The sequence below is a fragment of the Poecilia formosa genome, unplaced genomic scaffold, assembly GCF_000485575.1.
Source record: "Poecilia formosa unplaced genomic scaffold, Poecilia_formosa-5.1.2 Scaffold71, whole genome shotgun sequence".
NCBI lineage: Eukaryota > Metazoa > Chordata > Actinopteri > Cyprinodontiformes > Poeciliidae > Poecilia > Poecilia formosa.
Genome location: NW_006800010.1, coordinates 1,206,316 through 1,223,009, shown reverse-complemented (window position 1 = coordinate 1,223,009; position 16,694 = coordinate 1,206,316). Strand labels below are relative to the sequence as shown.

The following is a 16,694-nucleotide window of genomic DNA, read 5'->3' as shown; positions in this document are numbered from 1 at the left end:
CTTGCTTGCATACTGTAACTTCAGTTAGACTCACTTTGAAAATCACCCGATGTCCTTTTGTCTTGCACTGTCTTTCACAGAAGCAAGCCCTGCTGAGGGTTTTTATTATTAGCCACAACTCATTTGGCCTCCAAAAGCTCAGCTCAGACATTTTGACGGAGGGCTCTCTGTACAAATGGAGAATTACTTAATTACAGTCACTATCTTCAACTGAATTAACAGAGTGGGCATCTATTATGCATGACTTGATGTTGACGCACTTCTCCTTAGAGCCGAGTAATACCCATGATGTAGTTAAGAAGTTAAGGTTCTTTAAATTACTTTATCTGCACAGGGAAGAAGAGTTGCAGCAGGCATGATTTATTTATTTTACCACTTGTTTTTAGCTTTAATTAGGTAAACGATCATAAAAAATGTAATGTGGTGGGATTTCTCCCCACCCCCTATTTTGGTAAAGTACAACAGTAAAATCGTGTACTTGTTTTTGATGTTTGTTCAAAAAACAATCTGTTTGAATGGGGAAAGTCTGCATTTTGACTACAAACGTAAATTATATCTGAAATGTGTTTTTATTGTGCTTAGACGAGTAATCATTGCCAAATTGAAAAACTCTCTTTAGGTTCGTTGGTGTTGCTATGTGCTTCAGTCAGTGGTTCTAGTTTATAGCAGCAAAATGTGGCAGCCATTTGGGAGTGCCTGGTTGCTCATACAAAGTGCCGCCTATTTAACCAAAGCTCCTACTTGGCGCTTTGGTTCCCAGCGGCTGACAGACCACCTCTCCCCTGAACCTCCTCCACACAAGCCCCACCAGACTAGCGGCAGCAGCAATTAGTACCTGGTGAAACTGCACACCTGCTCATCATATGCAAACTACAAAGTTTTTATGAGGGGTTGTAAATCGCATCATGAAGAAGCATTGTTGTGATGACACACCGAAGATGAATATTGGAAATGGTTGCAGTTTCTTAAAGGGACAGAGGCCAATTTTGAGGCGTGATGTGAGTTCAAATTTCTTTTGAGTTAATTTTGATATTTGTAGGATTTTCACAGCAACTGAAGACAATGTAGAAACTTGAGTGTGCTCCAAAATGAAACTAGGTGCCAAGAAAATATGTATTACCACCTTTTAACAAATTTAAACTTTGAATATGCAATGCATTCTTTAGCTTTACTGTTAGCTGCAAATTCTTACCACAAGTTTGATATTTTGAAGAAATACACAATATTTTTTTTTTCGGTTCAAGAAAATAATTTTTGATTTTTTCATATTTGTCTTTTGATACAACAATACAAAAAGCTGACATTTAGGGGAAAAAAAAGGCAACTTTTTATCCTAAGATACCAACAGTTTTCAATGGTAAAAAAAATAAAAACTTGAAGAAATGATGGTATAAATATGATGCATAAAGTTTGTATCTAAGCAGTTCAAACTCAACTCATCAACTCACTTGATGATTCTAAAAGATGGTTTAAAACAACCAACAATTGCTTATAAGAGTTTACCAGTTTTTCCTAATAGCTGGTCTAGCATGGGGGTTCAGTTTGCTTCAAAAGAAGGCATTAGTTCTGTAAACATCTTGTCTTTTGACCAAACACATTACCGATATTATGTCAGGGGCTGAGAGGCTGATCTCGACGTCTGAAAAAGAAGGCCTGATATGTCTCCATTAACAGTTTGAGTTTCTATGGAGCAGCTGACAGCTGCACGCTTTGCACTTGACGGCAGCACTTTGAATGTCCCTGCCCCGACTTCCATCTTTCTTTTTTGTTTCCCTCTGGCTGGGGTTCCTCAAATTGTAAGAAAGGTCTGCTAATGCTTCCAACTGTTGCTGCTCAAGAGCGATTCTTCATTAAAGTTGGCGAACTGTCTGCCTTTGGCCTGCATGCTTTCGCCTCTGCGTGGGTTATTTGTTGCACAGTTTGTCCCAGTAAGCTGGATTCTGCGGCGCTTTGATCAGGGCAGAGTACCCTCTCTAATCCGCTTGAGCTCTGGATGTTTGCCGAGGACACATATACGCACACACACAAACACACACACATACACACACCAACAAACTGTGATTAAAAAAAACAAAAAAAAAAACATGTGTAGGTCTTGCCAAAAAACGGATGAAATAGTCTGAATAAATTATAAAGGAACAAGCTGACATAAATCTCAGATTACATATTTGCATCTGCTTCAAGTGTCACTTTTGGTAACTTAGAGGTTGAATTTGTAATAAAAGTTTGGGTATTACACCAAGTGTAATATTTAGCACTTCATCCAGAGCAGTTTAGTGCTTAATTGTTCAATGCCCACCTCAGTTTGCACTGCAGTGGGGAAAGAAGGCACAGTCTCTGATATATATTTTAATGAGAGCCACAGGACATTGGCATTCATTAAAATCTGCAAATTGTCATGTCTTGATGATTGTTTCGGAAGCTTCTCACTTGCTCTTGGCCTATTGCGTTTGAGTGCTATTAAACAGACTGTGAAACGATTTGATCTGAATCCAGCTGATGAGATGAGAGGGTGCAGCGAAAAGATGGAGGAATTATGTGAAGAAATGAGAGTTAGGTGGTGGAAGAGAAAAAGGAGAGGAGGGCGCTACCCGAGCGTTTATGACGGCCCTCCCTGCATTACATCACTGAGATGCTTTGGCACTGATTACATCGTCGGGCTGGAAAGGAGGTTTGGACCTGGAGGATGATGTCATCGATAGCCAATCAGAAAACCTGAAGGTTGTTACAGTCTGGCCAGCTGCGGAGATGAAACAGTTGCTTTTCTTTGAAAATGAGTTTTCTTCCTGCAGCCTTTTCCCCCCGTCTACTTGTTTTTACATTCGTGATTAAAATGATTTTATCGCATTCTACTAACGCCACTGTCATTAGGCAAAATGCATCGGCAGCCGACCTGAAAGTTTGAGCAGGATATCTAAATACAACTACAAAGGAAAAAAAAAGTGTTTAACTAATTCAATAACTCATAAAGAAACAGCTTTCTGCCTGTCCCTGTTGAAAGAACACAAACTATTTTAAAAATGCCATAAATGCCTTTTAGAACTGTCCAAAGTTAACATATCATACTAAATGGGAAGCGGGTGAGGGCCTTTACTGGAACATAACTGTCATTTTAGAAAAGTCTCGGCATTCGTCTCTGTGGCTTTGTTGTGGGCAAAATGTTTAGTAAAGCAGCCATCTTGGCCAGTGCCACTCTACTTCTTAGTCCTGAAGGGGAAATGGGCTTGCCTTTGATCAGCTGAAGGAACTCTGCTATCGCTGCTCAGCATATATTTATCTATGCAGTTTCCACAAAATATTTAGCTGAAAACATGAGCTTAATTTGGTGCTGTGCTGCGAGATGAACTAAATATGCATCCCAGGGCTGTCGGAGGGATACAGGAACTCATCCAGCACTTCTAAAACGTTGGACAAGCATGTCAATGAAATAAGACATTACACGGCATTTTCAAAGATTATTCCTGCGAGGAACAGTGTTCCAGGTCATGTTTGTATTTCAGTGTGACATAAACCACAGTTGGAATGTGGTCAGTTTCCCTCTTTAAGAAATTTCTCTTCTTTGCCATCTTTAATTTATCCATACATCTATTTTGTGGGTAAGACCACAAATGACCCATTAATAAAATAAGGGTGTGCCATGTAATTATTATTATTTTTTTTTTCCAGTGGCCAGATACTGAGCTTAGCAAGTTCATACACTGTTTCGTGAAACAGGTCCTACAATGACTTCTGTGTCCATTTTTGAGAAGGAGATAAGGAGGTCTAACACATATTGTCTAATAATTTTTTCATCCCATTTTTTATCTGAATTCCACAGCTATTTTCTTATTAAGGCAGCTTTAAAAAGAAATAATTTGATATCTCGCTGTAATAATTAACTTAGTCTGTTGCTACTAAGACCTACATTGTACCCTGTGACTGAGTTAGCTGTGTGATTTAATTTAGTGTCAAATTAGGTTAAAGGTACAAGTTCCTGATCAGAGCACTAAAAGATCTGGAAGAACTTTCTATTGAGATTTGTTAAAAATAAAATAAAAAAAAACAATCTGTCATATTGTGCGCTTTCTCCTCTGATTCATTTTCCCACGACCTGATTAAAGCTTTTGTATTGTGGCCCCAACATGGTATAACTATTAACATTTGCAGAAAGTCGCTCTTTGTCAGCCTCTGCCATGGGAAAGCTGTAACATTTTTTTGCTTTTCACATCTGCACAACAGTAAAGCTTCTGTTTCTTTCCTAATATCCCCTTAGAAATAATCACCTGCATTCTGATGATCTCATTAGAAAGTCCATGCTTCCAGCTCCTTTATGGGAAACATAAACCCTGCTACATTGCAGTTCATCCAAATTTCCACTGTTCTTCAGAACAGCTCCAACCGAACTGGTCCACATTCAAAAACCTCCCAGTAGAACCCCCCTGTCTGCTCCTCGGACTTGTACGCTTGGACACAATCCACCCAGCTCATTGAATGGCACACACATATACATTAATGTGGGAATACACAGTCAGAAGCACACAGAGGATTTCACAGATAAAGACTGGGACAGAGGCACCAGTGTTCTCAGGAGTGGATCCCCCATCCCCTTCACGGGGCCCTATTTCATCTCCCACCACCTGCATCACTTATCAGCTCAGGCAGCACTCACCTCCCTCAAGCAGGGCCTCGTGCAGACACTCAGCTTCATCTGCTACCCTCAAACGCACAGAACTGGACCTGATTTATCTCGTCACTGAATATAAAGAAGCTCAGAGCTGACGGGGGACAGTACCGTTTAAAACAGAATGCCACAATGTGAATCTTCTGGTTGAACAAACACTGAATTGTGGTTTTGCATACTTGACTCGTCAGTTGGTAATAACCGCTACAGCTGATTACTTTTGGCTTGCATGCAGGGCAGAACGAAGCGGGCGAGATATGAGGTGCAGCAAGAAAAGTGAGCGACACATGATTGACTGGCTGCAAAGTCTGGGTCTTAAGCTGCTTATCACTGGGAGGGAGAGAGTCAATTGCAACGCAATCACTTTTTAACAAACTTGTGAGAAAGCCGGCATATTAAAAGAGATATTTAAATGGAGGGGTTGTGCAGGATGAATACGTAGTTAACTTCCTGTAGATGAAAACATTTCAGTCATTTGCATAGGCCTGCAATTATAACACATCTTTTGTCCTAAAGTCTCCCCGGCTGCATCTAAATTTCAAATGAATAATTTATTCCAAAACTTTGAACCACTTCAGCTCTAAGCAAGTAGCATCATGCATTTTTTTTTTTTTTGTGTGTGGTTGTGATGGCTATGTTCACTAAGCCAACTGACTTCTAAAAAAAACAAACAAACATAATTTTTAAGCTTCATATCACCTAAAAACCATCTGTGTCTGGGCACCATCCAAATCTTTTCTGTACGCTTTGTGTTTTCTTGTGTGTTCATGTCCACCGTGTCAGTTGACATAGAAACTTGCCAAAACAGATCTTAGATATGTTATCAACTCATACACACTCACACATACTGAAAAGCCTGAGTTTTACCTTTTTGTCATCTCAGTTTGTGCAATTGCATTTCTTAGTAAGAAAGAGGCAGACTGTTATCTTGCATTACTCCATAGGCACATATAGTGTGATACTATCAGTCAGGAGTTTTCGAATATCTGGTAGTTCTCCTTTAAATTCTGATGAATTTAAAATAAACAAACCTCAATAGTCATGTTTTGTTAGAAATGTCAATATCTGTGAAACAATCTTCCATAGAAAGATGGAAGGGGTTTATATAGATAAAATGATATCTGCTCAGATACAAGCCATTTGTTAAAATGTGAAACAGCTCAAGACGTGTGGATATATTTTCTGAACAGAGTATTTTTGTGAGTGTAATCTACAGTGTTTGTGTTCTTACCATTTGTTTCCTATTTGTTTTTCTCCACATGACCAAAGAACCACTAGTTGATATGCAGCCGTGCTACACTTGGTTGGATGTTAAACTGGTTATTCACACTGGGTATATGTTATGACTAAATTAACTGTATCCAGAGCACTTCCTATCTTTTATCCAGCAAGAGACCAAACTCCCTTTGGTGATTAAAGCGGTCAAGCCAGAGTGAGCCTGATTCTGCAGTTAGTTTTTAGAGACACAGTCGGAGAGGGAGAAAATTCCTCCTCCCCCCCGGCTCCTCGGTTGATGTCCTCTCAGTCACAGCTGTCCGTAGCGTCGCTTTACCCCTCCCTCAGAACTCCGCTGTTGCCCCAGCGAACGTTGTCAAGGGAAACTAGCCGACATCTGAGCCGACGGCTGGATTGGCTTACATCTACTCTGGCCTATGAGTTAATGAAGTGCACACACTGCTGGAGATTACTGGCAGTCACGCACAAAGTCACAGCTAACGCAAAAAGCACAGCAACAGACACACCAGTCTGGTAAGAAGCCCTTAGTGTTTTAATTAATAAATGACAGAGGAAATATTAACAGCTTGTTTCTGGCCTGATGTTTGGAACAGATGCTTTGTTTCACATACTCACATATTTTGACAACAAAACATTGCATAAGTGGAAATGGGTGGTGGGGTGGGGGGGGTTCAACAGCACCCCCTGGTGGGGAGGGAAGAGGCAGATCTTTGTAAACGGAGCTACTTTTTGTTTGGTAGAGATGGCTCAACAGGTTAAACAATATTGTGGATTCATTAGGTCACAAATAGACAGGAGCTTTTATTTATCATTTTTGCTGATGGGTGGAGATCTGGTTGGCCTCTGAACGTCTAAAGCAAAAGTTGCACAGCTCATCTCTTTCCTCCTCTCTGCTTGTTTATTTTGCTGGCTGAACAATGCGGGAGGAAGACTGAGGGGGAGGACAGTGAATGATCTCCAAAAGCACAACGAGCGACGTTACACTTGTCTGATGTAATACTAACTTCTACAAGGAATATAGAACATCTCTTTATGACTGGCTGCACATATATAGTTTTAATGACATTGTCTATTCAGTAAGGATGTAAACTTTGCACTCCATTTAAAGATTTACACCTGTCAGCCTCTCAAAGGAGCTTCGCCAGGAGGCAGTAAACAGAAAAAAATCAATTACTGCTGCCAATAGCCTCATTTAACACTTGGTATTTCTTCTGTACCCATTTTTTTTGTCTTTAAGTAGCCCACACCCTCCTTTGGAGCTGCTTTGGTATAATAGTCACTCATTACTCCCATATGCTGATGCTCAAGTAAACACACACCATGTGTCTCTGGCTCATCTTTTGCCCCTGTGCCTTCCTGTTAATGCGGGTATGTCAAGGCAGAAAGTCTGGAAAGTCTTGTGTATCTGATTACACACACTCACACTGATAAAGCACATATCTTAACTTGAATAATAGCTGCAGTGACAGTATGTCCCACAGAGATTAGTTTGTAAGTTTTAGATTTAGATGTCTTTGTGATCTTAGTTAAAGGGATGATTCATAATTTCTGAAGTGAAGTTATGATAAATGGTTATAACAGGTAGTGGCCTATTTGCAGTAAGTCATTCTGTCTGTGCTTTCATGTTGTATGAATCCAGATTACTTGGGTTTGAAGGATCAAGTCTAAAGCAGACTTCCTCCATCCTTAACAACCCCAAGCTCAAAAAGTTCATAGCTCCTCTAAACCATTGCAATATTTGCGTTCAGTGCTTATTTACAGAGAAGCCAATGATTATTACACATCAGAGATTGGAGGCCACCACGGATCTTCCTGTGTCAAATATGTTTTGAAGTAGCGAGTGTCTAAAGCAATTCTGGTCAAAAAAATGTAACAAGGTATAAAAAAATAAAGTTATTACAGAAGTTTAAAAGAATGCTAATTCATCAACATGTTTTTCCTGCAGACAATGACGTAATGACGTTACAATCTTAGTACGTGTTTCACAAAAGAAGGTTATCAGTAGTGCATTGTCATCCTAGAAATAATCATCTGCTTCTCTGTAAATAACCACCCAGTGCAGAACGCACAATGGCAGAAGTCTGCTTTGATCTTGGCCCCTCTCTGACTACCATTAGCTTCAGCCCCAGGCACCAACTACTCCGAACGTGTGCCAAATAAAGATGCCAGATACTATAATCCACCACATGTTAGATTTTACCTGCTTATACCTTTTTAACATAATCTCATTTTAAAAAATTCTGATCTATCCTTTTAAATAGTTCAGAACAGGGACATATTTATAGCAGCATATGGATTTTTAATTAATTTGTGACTCAGCAGACCACTTAAGCATAGACAAAATAAATGAACAGACATAATCATAAAACAACATTTCAGAATTATGTGAGTTTAATAAAGGAAACTTACCTGAAAGATATTACTAAAAAACAGTAAGGCCATTTTCAGACTTGTTGACTTAATACTGATATATATATATATATATATATATATATATATATATATATGAACGTGGGCCTCATTTATTTATTTGAAAGATGAATTCTTATCAAAAACACAAGTCATATGATTGTTGGATTGCTTTGTTGCTATTGGGCTTTAAGGAGTGTACTAGTAGTATTTATTTATTTTCCCCTTTAAATAAGCAGTTGTATACAAAGGTTAAAACTCAATGTGTGAAATGTGTATATGTCTGAGAATTTTACTTTCATACCTTGTGCTTCAAAAAAGGAAAGCCAATACCTTGATCGGAAGAAAGATATTTCCGTCAGTGGATTTTTAGGGTATGAATGTGTTGAGTGACTTTGAAATATGCGACAGAGCAGCATTGCCTTATGAAGCTGCATTCTTGGAAACATGTTACTCATATTTGTAATGTAAGCTTATTTATTCTCACAGCTTCAATGTGCAGACAGTTTGGGCAGAGAAAAGTGCATGTAAACAAATGAAGAGCATAGAATACGGTGGTCTCAGGTTGTCTTAAGAAGAGGACCAAGAGAGGATATTCATAAAAGTCGGAAAATGTATTCAAAGTTATATGCAACTATACATTTAGGATTAAATTATAAATCTAACTTAACATTATTTTTACATTTGTTTTGCAAGTCTTCCATGTAAAATTTCATGTGAAATTTCTTGAAACTTTCTAATGGTAAGTGGAGTTCCACAAAACACTGACTTGACTGAATGATCAAGTCATTTAATAGTTCACGTTAAATCTAACAACTCAACTAAAACCAACATGTCAAAATATGACTGATAACACCCAATGCATGTATCAGCATTAGCAATGAATTCATTCAGGTCTTGAAGGAACCTGAATGTTCCTTCATGTTCCTTCATTTTGGGGTTCTCATAATGAATGGTCATGCAATGCCCAAATGCTGGGAAATTTCTCGCTTTTATGCTTTATTTTTTTAATCTTGGTTCCATAGATAGAATATATTATCCAACTGCTGTGGCAGAACAAACAAGATCCGGACCACAGCAAAGCGGTATGCTTTTTCCACAAAGGTAGTTTTCTGGTACTTGGAAATTGATGTGTTTAGTGTGTTTGGAAACTTTAAATCCCTCCATGCCTCGTCTCCTCACAGACTTTTTCCATCGTAGAATCAACTTTTGTCACTCAAAATTACATTTCCAAGAGAGACCAATTAAAATACTGATGAAGGTCGTACCTTCCATCAGCTTAGATATGTTCTGCAATCATTTCCTATATCTATCTTTATTTACAGAGCCATTTTGATGAGGGTAATACAAAGTGATTTACACAAGATAAAAATATAAGGCAGTAAAAAAAAACAACATATCAAACAAACCAAAAAGAATATAATAATGAATTATAATATTCGTTATTTTCATATGTCAATGTTGATTATTGCAATTCCTTACTTTGTGTTGGTGATACAGCTCCTTGTGAGGTTATCCCATCTCTGATTACTTACACATAATAAACGCTGTAATTATAGCAAGAGAACCGTTATTGGTTTCATGGCTTCAGGGTATTGCCATGTGAGCCCTGCTTTTATTGCACACAACAGATCTTTGTATCCAACTGCATAGTTATGGGACAGTAATAGCAGGGGAGAGTGGGCATGTGCACGCTGAAGCATTCCTCCATAAATAAGTGACAGACAGAAAGTCACTGCAAACAGAAGGACTGCCCTTCTGTTCATTGAGCAAGTGCCCCATGTTGTCTTTCAACTGAGAGGGCCATCATTTACTCAACGGTGGCAGCTGGGCAGAAGAGAATCACATTCTTGAGCCACTACAGCTTGACATAATTCACTTCCAGGTCTCTTGTGATACCCTAAAAGGAGGATGTCTTTCCTTCCCTTTGTGGTCTGGAATGCTGACAGCGAAAAGTGCAGCCACACAGGTGGTTGGAACGTAAGGTTGTAATTGTTGGTTTGGGGGAACTGCTTTGATTATAGGTTTGGTTTTGGAAAGACTGACCTGTTGGTTTGGGATGATGTGTTTGTCATTGTCATGACTGAGGAGTTTTGACATATAATCACTAGGACTGCTTTGAAATCAAAGAATTTTTGGGGGAGTAACTTTAAGATATAACTCCAAAATAACTCTTTCCCAGTTTATAACATTCATTTTTCAAATCCTCGGGTCACAAATGAGACCATACAAAATACGTTCCAGTCAGTTCTCCTGTCATTAGAACTACCCCATATACTTATTTGAAAATGTGCTAATTTAATTGTCATTGTCAATCATAAAATTCTTAGGAAAACTGCCTGTCAGCAAAAAAGAACAATAAAACCTGTGTACACGCTGGTTAATTAGACGCTAAAAGCAGCAAAAAAATTTCTGACAAACCCTGTATTGGTAGGGAGTCTATTAAAGGTTTATTTTCGCAACACCCAGATGACTAGATATTGCATTTTTATACAATTAGTTTTCCGGGGCTCCATTTAACTGATTTACAGACTGTGAAATGTATTTTAGGTCAGTTTTATGCAAATCATGAAGGTCATGATATACTCCCTACAACCAGAGCAAGATTTATATGAATAAGGTTATGTAAGGACTGTGTTAAAGCTTGTAGCCAGGGACATAGTTTCATATTATCATAGTGAGGAAGAAATTTAAGTATTTCTACAAATAATGAATACAGAGTACATTGGACCTCATCAGCATTGCATCAGCTCCGCAGTATGACCAAATGACACTACCCCCCTGTGGCCTGCTAATTCTCAGCCCGTTGTGAGCAAGTGCCCAAGCATGTGGGTGGATGAAAGAGGCAAGCTCGTCCTCATGTGGTTGACATTACAGGTCAGCTGCTGCATTGTGGGTTCTTTTCACTCATTCACCCCAGAAGTTTCGATTACACAAGCCACAAACTGGCTCATTGATCCTATCACGTTTTGTTGATAAAACTACATTACTTTGTTCCTTCTGCTGGTACATTCAGACTGGGTCACCTTACACCAGCAGCTGCAGAGAAACCGATTTGCAAACAGATGCAGATCTTTTCTGTTAAGAGCAATAAAGTGTAGGTAACAGTTTGTGTCAGTTGAAGACAACATTGTCAACTGGACTGGCATGTGTCTTTTTCTGTCCCATATTTCGAATGAGTTGATTAGATAATAGCCGACTGCATAAGCTGAGGGCAGTTTGCGATGTGTTCAGGTTTTGACACATTGGGATGCGTTCTAGCATCTGGTGGGCCCCCCTCAATGTAGACAGAAAACGTAATGAGACACAGCCTGCAGACAGAATCCTGATCAAGAACAGATTGCAAGCAAACACGTGAGGGTTTATGTGTGTCAGTCAACCTGACACCTGTTAGGCTCTTAGTACATGGTGATGATAGTTTCTGCTCTGTATCTGTTGGGTTTTGTTTCTTTTTTTTCTATTTTGCGTTCAGTCTGTGATTGTTCCAAAGCAGCAGTAGAGCCTTTAGCCGGAGGGGTGAGGGTCTGGTCGCTCTGTGTCCTGGAATGCAGTTGACTTTCTAAATCCCCACTCGTCTATCCTGGGGCAGAGGGGCAGGGCCTATCTCAGGCCCCCCTTTTTTTTTTTTTCCACGTGAGCTGCATTTGGAATCTGTAAGCCTACCGAGAGTTGGTCCTCCCAGCTTGGACTTCATTTTTTTTTTTTAAAGGTTGATTTCATAGAGCAATGGAAGAAGGAATTGTTGATGAACCTAAAGATTGCTCACTTAGGGAAGGTAATTAACTTTTTGATATGCCTCCCACAAATTATTTCACATCTTTCACAGTATTTGAGTGTTTTCTTTCTGCTGAGTGTAATTTTGTTAGCAGTGGGGAAACTGTTTTGGGAGTTAAAAATAGTATTGGAGTACATGAGACATGCTGTGACATGAGCAGGGTGGAGGTTTGGGTGGATGACGCAAGACCACTTAGTTTTTTTTTTGTTTTTTTTTGTTTGTTTTTTTCAAAATTATACTTGCTTTTGTAAAAAGAAAAAAAAATCATAGGTGAAAACAAAGCAGACAGCACAAACAAAAATGTGAAAGCTGCAGTCCTATGGATAGATCCTCCGTCTTCCAGTGCTTAGATAAGTCTTCTGGATTTTATTTGTGTGTCGTGAGAATATTTCACATCTCGTCTCAAAGGCTTCTTCAGTCCTGGCATACTTCAGTTATTAGTAGGTGTGTAGATACTGCAGCTGGTAAACCTACAGCAAGGTTACCTCAGTCTCAGCCACAAAGTTTCTGAGAGGGTAAGGTTAGAAAAAAATTAAGTCTTTCCCGCATTTGCGGTACACTGTGTGCTTTTAAGCTTTTACAGGCAAAAACTGTGGCAACTCTCTGGAAATTATTCATTCAACTGTTCATGGGCTGAACTCTGCAAGAGGTGCTTTATTTTACCCTCTAAAAGGTACAGATTGTACCTGCCTATAAAACACGAAAGCAGATAATTTCAAGATATTGCATTTCTACCCTCTGACATATTTCCCAAGGCATTGTGACAGCTTTCCAGTCCCAGATTGATTTTAATATGTGAAAACAAACTTAAATTATAACAGGTTTTGTATAAATTAGTCTGGTAGTTCGAAGACTGTTGGTTTTCAAACTCCTTTACACAACTTGTCAAAGTATCCTCAAGCAAGACACTGAACTCCTGATCTGCAAATAAGTGTGCGAATGTGTGTCTCAGTATGAATGTGTTTTGTTTTCTTTGTTTTTTTTTGTGGAGAAGCAATTGAACAAGTATGCATAAACGCTGTTCATTAACTATTTCAGCCAAAAATAGACCCAATGAAATATTACCTTGGTTACAGTGACGTGAACTACCTGTTTTAAAATTCTACAAAATAGTTGTTTATCCTGGATTTGTGGGTTCAGACTTCGACAGGAGACATTACAAATTAGGATTCTACTTGCAGGTGGGATTGATTAAAATAGCAATTGTTCAGAGTTTTGACTCCTTGTCTCTCTGTCTCCCTTTGCTATCTCAGAACAAAGCAAAAGCAACCTGAAGGTGACCTCCGCAGAGGACACTGAACATGTAAGCCGCAGGCAGGCGTCTCCCAATGGGACAGCTTTGACAAGAGGGGATGCCAAAGGCAACCGCACTGTCCCTCGAAGGCACACATTAGGTGGGGCCCGCAGCTCCAAAGAGATCCTGGCCATGCAGCCATCAGATATGGACAAGAAGAGGGAGGCCTTCCTGGAGCACCTGAAGCAGAAATACCCCCATCATGCCTCAGCAATCATGGGCCATCAGGAGCGGCTGAGAGAGCAGGTCAGTGGGTTTAAGAAGGTTTAAATTAACTCCAGCAGAAACAGGAGTTAATTTATGTAATGTGTATGATTTATGCAAACAATCTCCTTTTACACTAAACAATGCTTTGGAATTGTATTTAAGCAAAAACAAGCAGGTATTTTCAGTGACTGGCAAAAGTAGGCATGCCTCTTGAACATTTTCATATTTTCTCATGTGACAACAATCCATTTTATTCGGATTTTATGCATAACTAAGAAGAAGGTAAATGATACACTAGCTTTCGACAACTAAATGCTGAAACTTTTGCCAGTTCTTTCTTGTTAAAAGCCTAGAATTCTTTAAAGTCTTGAAGCAAATCCTCACTTGAGCTCTGGCTATATGTTTGTCTCCTATCCTCCTGTAAGGTTAAACATAAATGCAGCTTGGATTTTGAAGATAAGACCATATGAATACATTTGCAAGACACAGTAAGACTTAACAATGGCTTAACTGTCTCTCTTTGTAAATACAAAGTAACTCAGACGTTGTCTGCAAAATGTGGAAGATTGTAACTGTTTCTTAGTTATTTTCTGTATGTATTAGTCAGCGCACAGCTGTTTCAGCGGATGGTGAAGTCAAAATCTGAAGTTGCTAAATTGTGTGATACATTAAGCTTTGAGCAGGGTTAGTGACCATTAGAACCTCTTGCAGGTTTGGTGCCCATATCTGCCTTAGCTGTGGTTAAGTTAAGCCCTGTCTTTTGTTGGCAAATAGATCTGGGACAGCTGCAGTGAAACCAGACATTAGACATAATGCCTGATGTGACCTAAGCTAAAGGAAACCCCACTTGATAGTTTTGTTCCCACCAAGCTTTAAAAACAGGGGAAGCATGGAAGAAATTATTTACATCCTGAAATAGAAAACATACAATAACTTAATATTTGCAATAAAAATGAAAAACAAACCAAAAACAAAACCATAGATGGAAAAATGCACCACAGGTTTAGCTGAATCATTTAGATGAAACTGTATTTTATTTTTATTTAATTTAGGTCTGAGGATGGGCATGACTATGGGAGAAGACGGATTTTGAAACCACAATCCACCATATATGTCATTTAAATGCCATTATATTTCAAAGAGTTTCATGCGCTCTCTCAAGTTTCCTCTTTGGAAGAGAAATTCTTCCAGCCCCACACTGAACATTTGCTATGACATGTTTTTTCCATTATGCTTCATGGTTAACCTATCTGCGATGTCTGTTGTCAAAAAAGTTCATATTTACCCTGGCCTGATCACCGGAGATGCTATTCTAGTTAAACGTCTGTAGCTTTTGTCAAATCTACTTGTTTGTGATGGTAGGACTCATGGGGTTCCCTTCTGGCATGTCTCCTTAAGCAAAGGATTGACATACGGATGGCATCTAATGGTCTTTATGAAGACTTGTGGCCTTAAGATGCCACTCTACGCTGCTGCCCAGTGGAGTTTGGAGATTTTTGTACCTTCTTCCTGCTCTTCATGCAGACTGATGACAAGCCTAGTTCCTCATTTGTTTTTCTTTGCAGTGTCATGTCATATTTATGCATCAAGGAAACTGAGAGAAGTAAATGCTTCCAAATGTTCTAAATGCTTAATTTGTGTTTAGTTTTAAATAGTTTGCCATGGATTCTGACTATTTTGCCTCTGGTGATTTTATTAAAAATAAAAATTTTTAATGTGTTTTTTTTTGTTTGTTTGTTTGTTTGTTTTTTTTCCTCCTGCTGAATAAATGCACTGACATTTTTGTGGTATTTTTATGCTACAGCCAAGAAAGTTGTATTTATTTGAAATGTCTTTACTCATCTTTTCTGGGAGAGGTAAGAAACATGTCCATGTCTGAATTTGTGAAAATAACAGCTGTGTAAAGGGCTTTTGTTTAGTTTTAAATTATGCTGATTACTTTTCTTTGTAGACGGCAATGAATTTCAAAACTATTTCCTTCCTCCTTTTTGCTGCGGGGAATATTCGAGGTGCATCCAATAAATCTGCCTGTCATTGTTCCCTCCCACATCTGTGGCGAAAGAGTGTTATGAAGTATAGCAGAAAACATGCAAATAACAACAGTTCAAATTGGCCTTACATGCTCCTGCTTTAATCACCTTATTTGACTTCAGCTTCAGGCACACTGATATACTCTAAGTGACACAGTGATGGACAATGTATGTTTCCCAGTGTTGTTTCTGAGGTTTTAGAGGTTATAGAGTTGTGCCGTGTCTTTCAACACTCTGATGCATCTGGGCTAGAATCAAGGTGAACATTTCACCTCACCTGTTCATTTTCTGCATGTTTGCTTTGGGTCAGAGGACACAAAAAGGATGAGCAAACAGAGGGTCTGTAGCCAAAACAATTCAGGTAATGGTAAGATAGGCACTGAGTCATGGGGTAGCTCCAGGCGAGGTTGCAAAGCATTGTCCAAGAGGGGTTTTGTCAGGCAGCCTTTACATGCACAGTGAAACCTCCTTCCACATCAACATCATGCACTTTGACATATGCAAATCTGCAGCCCATGAAGATAATAGGACATCACCAGCCCATTTGTTTACATCTATCTGAGTCTAGTCAGAGCTTTCCCCTCAACCAGATATAGATAAATATACAAATCGTGTGGTTTACTAAAATTAAAATAAAGGGAGGAGAATACTCCGAGTCGGAAGAAGTCAGACAGGTAGGATCAGCTCCGGACCGAGGTGGAGTCAGGGTTGCCATAGGGACTCGTGATGTCACAGCTGAAGGGCTCAGTTTACGTGTAGGTGCTTGTAGGAGAGAATTGGCTCGGTGTGAGAGGAGCAGGAGAGCTCTGCTTGAACGGGCTATGGACCTAAAGGTGGTTCGGAGGGATATGGTTCTCTGCACGTGAAGTCCGGCGAGGATTAAACTGAAAAGGAACTTTCTGAAATTATTCGAGCCAACAGGAGTACACGCGCCCGGATCAGAAGCAGTAAAGGTAGAGTACATCGAGCTTTGCGATGTCCTTCTAGTCAGCAAGTGTAGCTGAAGTTGTTTAAGTTGCTACTGTGTTGGAAGTTTGAGCTGGAAGAGAGCACACCGATGCGTGTTTTTGTTGCGGTTTTCTA

The 16,694-nt window shown here is 39.3% G+C and overlaps 1 protein-coding gene across 29 annotated transcripts in view; it reads left to right on the top strand.

Moving 5' to 3' along the window:
- The window catches only part of kiaa1217 (KIAA1217 ortholog), a 120,905-nt gene that overhangs the window by 51,312 nt on the left and 52,899 nt on the right, over positions 1–16,694 (top strand). For 25 of the 29 annotated variants that reach the window (XM_016673152.1, XM_016673155.1, XM_016673154.1 and 22 more), the window contains exon 2: positions 13,334–13,620. In XM_016673152.1, the coding sequence (XP_016528638.1) occupies positions 13,334–13,620 (287 nt within the window). Of the gene's footprint in view, positions 1–11,978; positions 12,081–13,333; positions 13,621–16,152; positions 16,565–16,694 lie in introns of those variants that run through there. The other 4 variants (XM_016673161.1, XM_016673160.1, XM_016673153.1 and 1 more) reach the window with 3 other exon arrangements.